Genomic DNA, 13,093 nt, shown 5'->3' on the forward strand with positions numbered 1-13,093 from the left:
GTGTTTTTCAGACCATATCCAGGGAGCTCTTGCATTCCTCAGAAGAGTGCCAGGTTCCTGGCAAGGAGAGGGCCAGGAAATGGGACAGCAAGAGGCGGGAGTTTGAGGATCCCACTGCTGCATTTCCCTTGACACCTCACCATCTCCGATTTCATTTGAAAAAGGGTTCCACTGAACTAACCAACGTAAAGGCGGAGCTTAGCAAGGATTATTTCTGGCTACACATGGGTGGAAGGGAAGAGAACAAAAGAAGGAGTTGCTACATTTTCATTGCTTGCAATATCAACTTAATGAGCTGTGAACATTTTCTCTCAGAGAGCAACTGGGTCTCTCCCTAAGTACTCAGTTCTTTAAACACATCAATTGTCTTTTGTCACATCAGACAAGTCAATCTCATGGCGTCTGTCCACCAGGCAATAGATACAATACCAGGTCACTCTCATTCCTTAGATAGCCATTTTAAAAAGGAAGACATCAGTGGGTCAAAAGCTGTATTCATGTTTCCTAATAACATCCCATTGCCATCCTTTTTAAACCTAATTGTTCTTCTGCATGCAAGAGTGGTAAAGAGAACCACACAGTCTCTTCTGGGAACCTTCTGGTGAGACCTTGGTGAATGGCAGATCCCTGACAAAGTTCTGACATTAATTCACTTCTCCTGTCTATCCAGGCTTAGTTTCTACTTCTGACACAAACCCAGAGAACAGAAATGTAATCATGATGTCCCAGATGAGCTGACCAAGGCAGCTGCAGCATTAGAAGGCAACGAAGCTGTCTTATACTCCTTTGTATTCTGCTCTGAGAGTCAGAGAAATATAAGCTAGTATTTGGAATATGGTTACAAATCCATCAGTAGTTAAGAGAAACAGGAGAAACCATCCTCATTATTTAAAACCACAGAAGTTCTCTTTCCTGGAGAAATACACATCATTGTTACTTTTGACAGTATGAACTGAAGGCGTTTCACCACACAGATGAGGTGTCCACATTTGGACACCATACCCTGTGCCACTTGTGATGAGAAACGTGGAGCTTGGGCCTATGCTTGGTACAGAGAGCCAGCAGATGACAGTAGAGAGCAAACCACCCATCTAAACCAAAAAAATCCTCTTATGCCAAGACCAAATCCTCACCAGTCCGTGGCCCTGATTTTATACTCAGACCAGAGAAGAGAAACAGCATCCTTCCAATTCCCTCTGCTACAGTCCTGAAGCCTGGCCATGGGGAGATCTAGTCTGTGAATATCAAATCAGACCTCATTACTAAGGGACATTGCTTATTTTCTACCACTAGTTTATTTTGAACATTTAAATATATGAACTGGATTTATATACCAGCCGTTCCCAGCTGTGTGACATGGTAAGGTATTTAGTCATTCATATCGTTAGTTCCTCCATCTGTAAAGTGGAGATATTAGCACCCACACTTCATAGCATTGTGAGAATTCAACACAACAACACATGACCCAGTGTCTGGCACTGAGGAATGAATCAATACATTATGCTATTATTTTAACCCGCGGGTTTTGTGCTAGGTCAGGATCTTTCTATTAAGTTCACATCTCAGCACAGAACAACTTGCTGTATGTGTGGTCACATCTGAGCCCTGTAAGGTGGCAGTGCCAGGAACTATGAAGTGCCCTATGGGCCTTTCCTAGAGTCTTAGTTACTCTGCCTTATGTTACAACTTAGCTTTTGTCATTTGCTATTATAATTTTGATCTGCTGGCACTGCAAACTCACAGAGGAAAAGGCTATGTTCCAGCACACAAAGAGAACAAACCATTTGGGGAAGAAAATGGCCTTTTCTCCCAATTATTTGGTCCAAGAGGGGAAAACTGAAAGCAGGCAGAGGCTCGTATTTAATAGTGATCTTAAAACCCACGTTCCAAGGCCTGATATGGTAAAGGGCCAGGCATGGTTGTTCCCAACCCTCAATGTACACCAGAATCTACAGAGAGAGCATTTAAAAGACACAGATGCTTGCGCCCCTCCCAGATATTCCTCCCAGTTGGTCTGGACCAGAGCAAGACTTCATTACTTTTAGCTCCCCAGGGCTGAGAACCACTGCCTGCTCAAGCCATTCTCCACCTAGTGTGTTCTTGCATGTCAGATTGTTGAAAATTCAGAGTGCCCAGCAGGTCACCAGCTGATTCTAATGCAGTGTTTCTTCAGTCACATGCTGGCAAACTCTACCCCACTGGATCGGAAAGCCCAAGGATGATGAGCAAATGACAAAAAAGACAGTAGCACCTGTGAGAAGTCGACTTTGAGATAAACAAGCAAGCCCTGCAGGTGGGCAGTAAGGATTCTCACCAACTTAACCAAGCCGTGTGCCCGTGAGTGCTTAGGAGGTGGCATTATCATTAACCCCATGGACAGCGCCAGGCCCTCAACGGGGCTAGTAAATACGTGCTGAACCGATGAGGAAATAACAGCATAGAAAGTTTGTATTACTTGCCTCAAGTCACAGAGCAAGCTAGCAATAGGGGGAAAAAAAAATGAGGATTCAGGCAGTTCAAGTGTGGAGTTAATACCCTTCCCCACAAAGTTATTTCCTGTATCTGTGAATGTATGCCCAGGACATGGTACTGAAGGTGAAACAAGACAAGGTTGTGGCTGTCTCTTGTAAACCTAACCTTATTAAGGATGCAAAACCAGGGAATGCCTTGAGTGCAAGAGGTTAAAAGGTAATAAGAACAAGAGAGAGAGGAAGAGTAATTTCACCCAGACTTAAGAGGGAGTATTGGTAGAGGGTGTGGAAAAGACAGCAGAGATCTTCAAAACCCCCCGCCCTTGCAGCCCCTCAGGAAGGGGTGGCTAAGGCCACCTAGGGAGCCTGGATCCTGGGCACAGGAGCTCTGGGCCTTGCAGGGGCTTCTGATGTTCTAAGGGTAATGCTGAAGACAGAGTTTGGAAATGTGAAAGAAACGCAGGAGGAAAGACATGCATCTCCCCAGGGATTCATAAACACCAATGATTTTGGAGCCCAGTACAAAACAGAAGTGTGGGGCCCCTTGCTAAAAAATGATTAGGAATTCCAAGGAAGTGACAGCAAAGCATGCAACCAACCGCAGGGCCCTCCTGAGCACCAGGCCCTGTGTGACTGCCCAGATCTCAGCCTGAGAAGCCTCCCTGCCAGGGGACCCCCAGGGGAGTTTGAGGATTAAATGGGATCCTGTGTGTAGAGTGTGTACCACAAAGGCCACCACAGAGTGGGCATTCAGCACTGACCCTGAGCTGGGAGAGTCGCAGGGCTGGGGCTGCAGGTCATCCTAAGCGTGGACTGCCTATGACCTGCTGCTCCTGTTCACAAAGGCTCCCTGCCTGAGAATCTCCAGCAGAATTCATAGTGAAGATTTCTTTTTACAAAATCTCTGCTTATTTCAAAACCCACTCCGCAGGATCCAAAATTCTATAGCCACGGGAACTGTGAAAGATCCACAAAGCCTAGTGAGATATCAGAAGATGAGAACACATAGCCAAGCCCATGGCCTCCCACCCAGGGAGGAAACCCACCCAGGCTAGCTTTTACATAAGGCTGGCTAAGGAGAGTTATTTACAGAGGAATTACTACAAGCCAGGCCAGCAGCCCTCTGACACCATGTCACACACGGAACTTGAGCACACAGTGACACCACGTCTCCTGGCTGCAAATCTGTCTCCAGCTCCTGAGGCTCGGGCCTCTGCAGTGTTCTTCTACCTTCTCAGCAGAACAGTGAGGCTGAAGGGCAAGCCCAGAGAAAAATGGTGGGCACACAGGGAGAGCGGTGACAGAGGCAAGGAGTCAAGAGGTAAGTAATGGAGCCGCCCGCGGGACTGGAGAATAGGATGTGCTTATTTTGCTTCTATCGTAAACAAGGGTGTTCTCAGGTTTGAGAGTTGGTCTTTTGGACGTTCTCTGCAAGGGTTCTTAACAACAACACTATCAACATTTGGGGCTGGGTAATTCTTTGTTATGGTGGCTCTCCTGTCCATTGTAATACTTTTAGCAGCTTCCCTGGCCTCTATCCATAGATGCCAGTCGCAACTCTGCAGTTGCGACAATCAAAAATGTCTCCAGACACTGCCAAATGTCCAAAAAATCACTCCTGGTTGAGAGCTGCTAGACTATCTGACCATCGCAGTACTCAGAGGAGTAAAAACAGTAATAAGCATGAACACTCTGGAACAACCACCTGGGCTCCTACCTCTGATCCTATCCTACCCCAGTCTGCTCTCTGCTCTGGGGCAGGAGAACTAAGTGGAGATCCGATTATGCCACATGCCTCCCTAAACCTCTAAGACCTCCTGTAGTTGGCCCTTGGAGTGCAAGCTTGCATGTCACAGGTTGACACAAAGAAACCAAGTTATCTGTTCCTCCTTCTGCATCCTCATCACTTGCGCTCCTCCACAAGGCTCCATCCTCCAGTCCTATGACACTTTTCATTCACCTGACAGCTACTTCCAGGACTCCAGCACACACTAGGCACATCCTAAGTGGGTGGGAGGCATCAGTGAACAAAGATCCCTACCTTTGTGGAAACAGACAATAGCCAAGAACATAACACAGAAATTATACTGTATGTTACAAGGTGAAAGGTAAACCCGGGAGAAGGGGATTTGGAATACTTGGAGTGGTAGAGGCAGAATGAGTTGCAATTCTAGAAGAGATCATCAGCATAGGCTTTATTTGAGCAAAGGTTTGAAGGAGAGGAGGGAAGTAGTCATGCAGATTCTAGGCAAGAGTGTCACAGGCAGAGGGAGAAGCGGCGAGGGGAAGGAGCAGCCAAGGCGAAGGAGAGCAATGCGGAGGGTGGTGGCTGCCATAAGGACTTTGACTCTGGGTAAGATGAATCATTGCAGGGTTTTGAGGAAAGCAATTGTGTGATCTGGCTCACATAAAGTTCAAATAATCCCTCTAGCTGCTGTGCAGAGGATGGTGGTCGAAGCAGGAATGCAACTTACAAAGCAACTGCAGTATTCTATGTAAAAGATGGTGGTGGCCTGACCAGAGAAGGTTCAGTGGAGATAGTGACAAGTCTAAGCAGGGCATCTCATGTCCTGGAACTTTGGCCTCTAATTCTTGCTCAGTGATTCACCTAATGCAGGATCTTTCTGGATTCGGAGTTTATAGTCCATTAGGCACAGCAACAACTCAATAAATGTGTGTTGGTAGTTAAAACCCACAGAACTCCCCCGACCTCCACTCACACCTAAAATATAATCTTGACTGAAGTATACTTTTCAGGACTTCCTATTCAGTTCCTAGGCACATATCTGGCACTTGGATGTTTAATAAATGTTTACTGAGTGGACAAATAAGTAAATAATACATCTTATACTGTGTGAATAATTACTGTATTCCTTTAGACAGAATCATTTATAACCATTAACCCAAAGTGTTTTATTATCCTAGAAGTAATTCATTTTGGTTGATGGACTTTAAGAATTTTGGCTTTTCTTGCCACCACTATAAGTTACTCAAGCTTCGTTATTTTTACCCAGATCATAAATGTGTTTTAAAAGTGATTAGACTCAGCATGCACTGTTGTGAAGTTTGGTGTGAGGTATGAGTGAGTGACTTCAGTTTACAATTAGCTTGATGCTAATGACCCTGGGCCTCATTGTACCATCCATGAAGTGAGGGAGTTCTCCCCATCCCCCGCCACCTTACATTCAGGGTCTCTCCCAGCCTGAAAATTCCAGAATTTTATATTCACTAAGATGTATATTGGAGGACAACCACCCCATACAGCTGAAATCCTTTGGTGCCAGATGCATTCTGGAATTCAGAAAAATGTGGATTTTGGACTTGTAATACCAGCAGAAACTGAGGCAGCACCTTAAAATTAAATATTTCTATAACAAAATATATAAAGACACCCAGTAGCCTCATATCAGGTCAAGTTTTGCTGCCGAATTAGTTATTTAAAAAATCTTCTGGTATTCTGAACCTTTTGGCTTTGAGAATTGCAGATGAAGGATCCTGGGTGAATTAGGTTGTTGGTTTATATCATCTTGTGTTGTTGTTGCTACAGAAACTTGTTTGAACACCCAGTCAGCAAAAATGCAATAACTCATAAAAGATGCACAAGTCACCGGTGCAAATAAAACTCTACAATTCCCTTCACTGAGGGATGGCCCTCCTCATCATGTGAGTGACATTTTCTTTGACTAACCCTTGGGGAGAAGGGAGGGAGCCCTGAGAATCAGATCCGACACTAACCAATTCTTGATGTGAATGTGACCCATCTCCAATCATTCACGCTTAACCTAAAGTGGGGTTGTTTTTACTGTAAGTCAAGTGTCCTAATTAGCTCAAGCTACTACAAAGATGTAAAAGAATTAATAATGTCACTTTATTACAAAGCCATATCATTTTTTTTCTGAGCTTAGTATCCATCTTAGTTCATTTTAAAACTTCTTTCTTGATGGCTAACAGTTAATAGTTATTAGAAGATGCAAATGTATGCCAATCTTGCAAAGATTTGCATTAAACAACTTGGAAATTGTCAGATTCATTTTGTGAATCTTATAGATGTCTACAGGAAGAGCAACAGAAGTCTTTACAGGTGGCACACTAAGTGTGATCTTTATAAATACCCTCAGATTCCTAAACACTAGTAAGCAGCAATTTCTTAATTTTTGCTAATACTTCTAAATTTATAGAACATAGAAAAGTACCCATACCATGTCATGGGAACTGGGCCGTGGCCATGATTAATTCTCTTGCTAAATTTGTTTAGAAAACTATTTGGCTGTTTGAGTAAGATGAGAAATCGCTACATTTCCATTGAAATGAATTCGAGTGTCGCTGTTTCACAAATAGCAAAAATACAGAAGAAAGCTCATTTATATCAAGATAGTTCTTATAAAAATAAAACTGTCATGGCCAAACTGAGAACAAGGAAGCTTCATGTCCAAACTGAGGGCAAGGAAGTCTAACACTGCTCTGCCTGAATCTGTTCCTTTTGAATATACTTGGTTTGTTTGAGGCAAAGAGAGGTGGAGCAGAAGGCCAAGCCTTCTTTGAGGGAAGGGATGAGGGGTTGGCGGGGGGTGGGGAGGACACCTGACCATCTTCTGTCCACTCTGCTTTCTTTTGTTCTTTTCCCACCCTCTTTCCTTCCCTTTTATTTGCTCAGCTCTTTGCTAATGTTGAAACAACCAAGGGTATGGTATTGCCTGGCTGAAGGGGGAGCTACGCCAGAAAGCTATTTACATCTTGATTACTTTTATCTCCTCAAATCCTATGTATTTTAATTCCTACACTTGTGTTGGGTCTTCTACCTCACTTTGGATTTGGGGCACACCTCCACTTGCCTTGGAGAGGCTGCCCCATCACAGGATGGCCCAGGCAGCCAGCCTCCAAGACCACAGGAGGGCCGGTTCTGAGAGTCTCTCCCTGTTCGGAGCTATGGAAGGTGGCTCTGGAACTCAACATCCTCCTTCCTTGCTTCAGTGCAATAATGGCATCAAGGCCTGGCTGAGCGCAACAGAGCACCTTAGAGAGGGATTCAGAGCAAGTTTCCCCACATGACCCTGTCCATGCAGGCTCAAGAACTCCCTAAGTTGGAAGCAATGGGTGGGCCAGACTTTAGTTGTTACCAGTAATTCAAACCAGGAGCCTTTCTTCTTTTATGCTACATGTACATTGTTTATTCACTGAGGACTGGAATGAAGGCATCTCTTTTGATGCTTGATGATACACAGTGGCCTTTTGTGACAATGTTGCCCAAGCCAGGGGGAGAGGATAATTTTAGGTGGGTGCTCCAAGGGCAAAAATTAAACCCCAGCATATTAAACTCACGTCACAAATATTAGTTTAAAGCAAAGTTTTAAAAAGATATATTAATCAGTTTAAAGTAAAATATTAAGCAATTAAGAGTACTGGTCGTCAGCAGCAATTCTAAAATTAACATCATCCATAGCATCCACACTGTGGGGCTGCATGCTAAGCAGTGCCATCTCCACTCTCCTAGGAGCTCCATCCCAGCCCCTATGCCCTCTCCGACTCCCTTGGACTCAAACTGGAACATGATCTATACCATCCTTTAAAAGCACAATCTGTTTCTCCCTACAAAATGCAGGCTACCGCCTTATCAGTAAGCCATCTAAGATGCACTCCAATCCCTGGTCAACCACAGGGCACCACAGGGCACATCCTATGAGGTGCAGGCTTGTTTCGGGTTCCCAGTGTCCACCGTGTACCAGCCAGATGTGCTTTGATCTTGGTAACGATGGGGCGGGAATCTGAGACTGATGTACAACAGAGGGCATCGCTGACTGTCCTAACTCTGTAGATGGGAGTTGGCTGTGGGGCTGATGTGATCAGTACCACACCTGGTTACACAGATCCTCATTCAGAACTGGTCCCTGAACTCTCCCAGGAGAGCCAGGCTCAAGGACTCAGTATTGGGCAGAAAAGTATAGCAGCGTAAACCAATGGCTTCTTAGCTGATCCCCATGCTTTAAAATTTATGCCTTAATTATGTGATACAATTTTTGGATTAGTTAAATGGAGTAACTGCCAAAAAGAGTCATGAATCCTGGTTGGTGCTCCCCAACATTTAGGCAGTTTATGGTCACTAATCCCATCTGGCAAGTTGACTCTGCTCTCTAAGTACATGTTTTGGTTTCTGGTTTACCTTGTAAGATATACCAAGAAGTTTCATGGTTCAGGACCAAAAATTTTTGGCTACTGTACTTTAAAAAAATTGCTCTTATGGGTACTTACAAGCTTATATCTGTTTGGCATGTTTTTTCCGGATCAAGTTTCCCTGGCCCACACTCTATGGCAGAGAACTTAAGGCCTTCAATCTCGTTGTCCCTACATTGAGGTAGACACCAAATTCCACAACTTCCTATGCCAAACTCTGTGCCTAGTATTCAGAAACGTATGCACACCAGCATCCTGAGCCTCCGTGAGAAGACAACAGTCCAATCCTGGATTAGTTGACTTAAATGCACATTTTTGTATTTCACAGATACATAAAGCAGCTGGCATCCAGGTATAAACAGGAAGTACAATATCCAGCTCATTTCCCTGTTGCTCAACTGTTGGCAAAGTTTTGCTGCAAACAACACTATTTAAGAATGGCCTGAAGGATATGCCGTCTATGCTGTTTTCTCCCAGTCCTTTGAAATCTACCTAAGGCCGGCAGAGAGCACCGCACACTGCCCCATGATCTGGCCTATGGAACAACCTCTGTGGCAGCATCGCCATCAGGTCACACAGCGGGGGCTTCATGAGGAACAACCCAGGAGAAACAACTCGTTTCAGGCCTGTTGAGGACTTTGAGCCCTATGTCACAGGGTCTTCTCTAAAAGATGCTCAGGAAATTTCTCCCTCATCTCGGCACTGAAAAAGATTCCCCTTCACAAGAACGATGGGTAAGTTTTCATCCTGTGGACCCCCATGGCTCACAGTACCATGTACCCCTCCCTTGGCGCCGGGTCTGTGGCCCACCTGTGGGGAGTGAACAGAACCTCCCAACCTGTGCTTAGCGTATTAACAGTGCTATGACTTCCTCTTGTCTTACCTATTTACATTTTCCACTTTAATCTTTCTCGGCTGTAAATTCTTTGTCTGCCAAAAGGTAACAGGCCTACCATGAGAATTTTAAAAGATGTATTGTATTCTGATATATACACTCTATATATGGTGAGAATAGCTAACAGTTTGAGTGCTAAGTGCGCTTTGCAAGTATATTTAGTCCTCATCCTGAGCATTTTCTAAGTATATTTAATCCTCATACAACTATGGGAGGCTGGTGCTAGTATTATCTACATTTTATAGATGAGGAAACAGATGCCCCAAAATTTGAGACTGCCATTCAATTTCTTAACTCTCTCATAGGTAAAAAGAGTTTGAACCCACCCCACATGACTGAGCCCATGCTCTTAATCCCTACTACTATAATTATCTACTACTTTAAAGCTATTTAAAAAAAAATTTTTGTCTCATTTCTCCTCTCATTTGTTTTCAGAGGCTGGGTACATTCACTTTAATGGTAACCAACTTGTCTAGAACATCTCAGTTTTGTCACTGACAATCCCCTCTCCTAAGAAACCTCAGCAACTTCATCAGAATGCTTATTTTGGCTGCAGCATTGCTGGTCCATACAGATGCATTTGTGCGAATTAGGAAAAAGGACATCCATTTACTTTTAACATACTTTTGCTTGTATTCAATATATTTATATAAACTGCCTTTTTAAAATGGGGTATAGAGAAACAAATATGAATACAGAACTTCACATTATATTTCACAACCAGAGTTACAGGTAAGCTTAACACATATATTACCTTTGTATCCTTGTTCTGTCTCCCTGAGATCAATTTTGGTTATTGGTTTGAAATCAGTGTCCCACAGTCGTATACACCCATCTCGCCCACCAGTGGCAAAGCCTTCTTCACAAGCATACAGGCTAAAGATTCCAGCCTGTTGATTAAAACAGGTAATACTCAATGGTGCAACCATCCTAAGTATAATGAATAGATACAGTTGAATGTTGATTTAAAAACATAGCAAGTCAATAACAAAAATAAAACCCCTTTGTTCTCTACTGAAATGCTGACAATAGACCAAGTAGCCATTTATAACACTGCTCATCTCAGCTACATTTAAAAAATCATAATAATAAAAGCAAACTAGTTCAAGTGCTCTTTTACCACTACTAAAAAGATTACAGTTTAAAAAAATTCAAAAATATAATTAATGCAGATATGGGAATCAAATTATTTTATGTGATAAGTGGCCCTTAGAGAGAAAAGACAACTACGGAGGTGTTTCATGGAAGTTGCTGCCTAAAATAATTAAGTAGAGATAAGAGGCTAGGAACATAAACGCTTTCATAGGCATAAAAGTGCCCAAAATGTACCTCAGTGAGCTCACAAAGGTATCACTTGAACCTAAATGAAAATGTAAATAGCACTTGTGTTCGCTTGTTAAGCATCGTTTGAAGATTTTCACATGGGAAATAGTTTTAGGAATTTCAAGATGCTCCTCCACAGGAAAATACTTTATTTGGTTTGTTCAAAAGTGCTGCAAGAATATAATGTTGACATAAGATCCAGTATAAAAAGAAATTAGGTTACTAAGACAGCTGCTTTTGTGAATGAGGACAAATACTGACCTATTATTTTAAGAGCTGTTTCATAATTAGTGAAGCCAAGAAAATTCACCTGCAACATATAGTGAAAGATCTGAAATGTCATAGCTCTAAGAGTTGCTTAAACTTTTCTTCATATTAAGGGTATAGGGAATCAATTTGGAGGCAATAAGCTAAAGGTTTACCATTTCCAATAACATCTTTACCCAATTTCCATTCACTATGATAGGCTTTGCCTTTTACATCATCTTCCCATTTATAGGGACAATTTTATCATTTGTAGATACAACAATGTAGTCATTTTCATGTGTGTCAAAAAAGAGAGCAGAGTGGTAAGAAGTTTCTCCTTGTTCTTACTGAGCAGACCATCAGAAGATATGTAGTTATCAATGGTTTCTGATTGTACCTTAAGAGCTCATGACACTGGTGTGGAGGTGACACCCTGGCACCTCAACATAAAGAATGAGGAAAATCTATCTTACCAACCAATACAAGAGCAATAGTTATCTACACCTTTCCTGTTCAAACTATGGGTCACTGATGAGCTGTGGCGACTTCATCGCAGACCTATGGAGCCAGAATCTGCATTTTAACATGATTCCCCAGAAACTCATGGGCACATTAAAGTTTGAGAAGTGCCTATAAGATGAATCTGATGAGCTAGTTCTAGTGTTCTGTCAAACTACTGTGGATGACACAAATCAAGCAATTAATAGTTAAGGTGAGGGCTAATTACATTGTATGCTTTTGAAATATATTTTCCTTTAGGTGAGCAAATGTAATATGGGAAATTATCATGAGTAGGGAGTGTTCAGCAGGGTTCTCTGATTCTAAAGCAACAAGGGAAACATACAGGGAGGGATTCGTGGTCTTACCTTATTTGGTAAGTCACCCACAGATTTCCACAAGGTAATACTTACACTATGTGCTCCTTGAATGGTGCGGACTAAATTGAGCCCTTTCCAGACATAGATGTCACCATTTAAAGCACCAGAGTAGGTGATGTCTTCTTTGGCACATGCAAGGCAAAGGATGGTCTGAAGATCCCCTGTTTTGCCAAATATCCCTCTTTTTGCAGTCAGGGCATTTCCACACAGTGTCCAAAACTACAATGTAAGTGATAAAATACATCTCCAAGATAGAGTATTCGGATGTATTGCATTGGTGTTTATTTATACTTCAGTGCATTTCACATAATTTGCTCTATCCAAGCTAGGCACAAATAAGTAAATTTGCTTTGCTGTAACACAACAACATGTAACACAAAAGCATTTTAGCTAACTACCAGGAACATAAGAAAAGCCTATAACAACACTTTTAAAACTTTCAAAGTTCCAAAATTTCAAAGCTTTGCTCATTGTTTAATGGTGATTTAATAGAAGATAATGTTCTCAGAGTTGGAATCAAGTGGACAAATCATGTTTTGCTTAATTTTTTATCAAGTTATAAAACTAGTATAGGTTTATTGTAGAAAGGTTTAGAAACACAGATACGTATAAAAAGGAAAACTGTGATAGTCTATAACTTCTGGAATGCAATGGCGCCATCTCAGCTCACTGCAACCTCTACCTCCCAGGGTCAAGTGATTCTTGTGTATCAGCCTCCTGAGTCGCTGAGATTATAGGAGTGCACCACCAAGCTCAGCTAATTTTTGTATTTGTAGTAGAGACAGGGTTTCTCCATGTTGGCCAGGCTGGTCTTGAACTCCTGGCCTCAAGTAATCTGCCCTCCTCGGCCTCCCAAAGTGCTAGAATTACAGGTGTGAGCCACTGCACTCGGCTATATCTAGGTATTTTTAGTGTACATATATTTGGAAATAATTTCTAACTTTAAATGTTATAAATCTTCATTGTAGAAATGTTACTTAGAAACGTTTCATAAATATGAGTTATATTTCCATATACCCAAATAATTGACTCGGCTTTTCAGTTTTAGTTGCATAAAATGTGTCCATTGTGTAGAAGACCATACACAAAGCTTCAGCAATTTTATACAAGGC

General features: G+C 42.4%; 1 protein-coding gene across 15 annotated transcripts in view; it reads right to left on the bottom strand.

Annotated features, from left to right (window-relative positions):
• The window catches only part of EML6 (EMAP like 6), a 251,024-nt gene that overhangs the window by 136,007 nt on the left and 101,924 nt on the right, over positions 1–13,093 (bottom strand). For all 15 annotated transcript variants that reach the window (XR_010149134.1, XR_010149136.1, XR_010149135.1 and 12 more), the window contains 2 exons: positions 12,015–12,200; positions 10,289–10,424 (listed from right to left, as the gene is read on the bottom strand). Coding sequence is in view for 5 of the 15 variants with exons in the window: in XM_024354352.3 (XP_024210120.1) it covers positions 10,289–10,424; positions 12,015–12,200 (322 nt within the window). In the remaining 10 variants the exon portion in view is untranslated. The remainder of the gene's footprint in view (positions 1–10,288; positions 10,425–12,014; positions 12,201–13,093) is intronic.

Source organism: Pan troglodytes, chromosome 12, assembly GCF_028858775.2.
Source record: "Pan troglodytes isolate AG18354 chromosome 12, NHGRI_mPanTro3-v2.0_pri, whole genome shotgun sequence".
NCBI lineage: Eukaryota > Metazoa > Chordata > Mammalia > Primates > Hominidae > Pan > Pan troglodytes.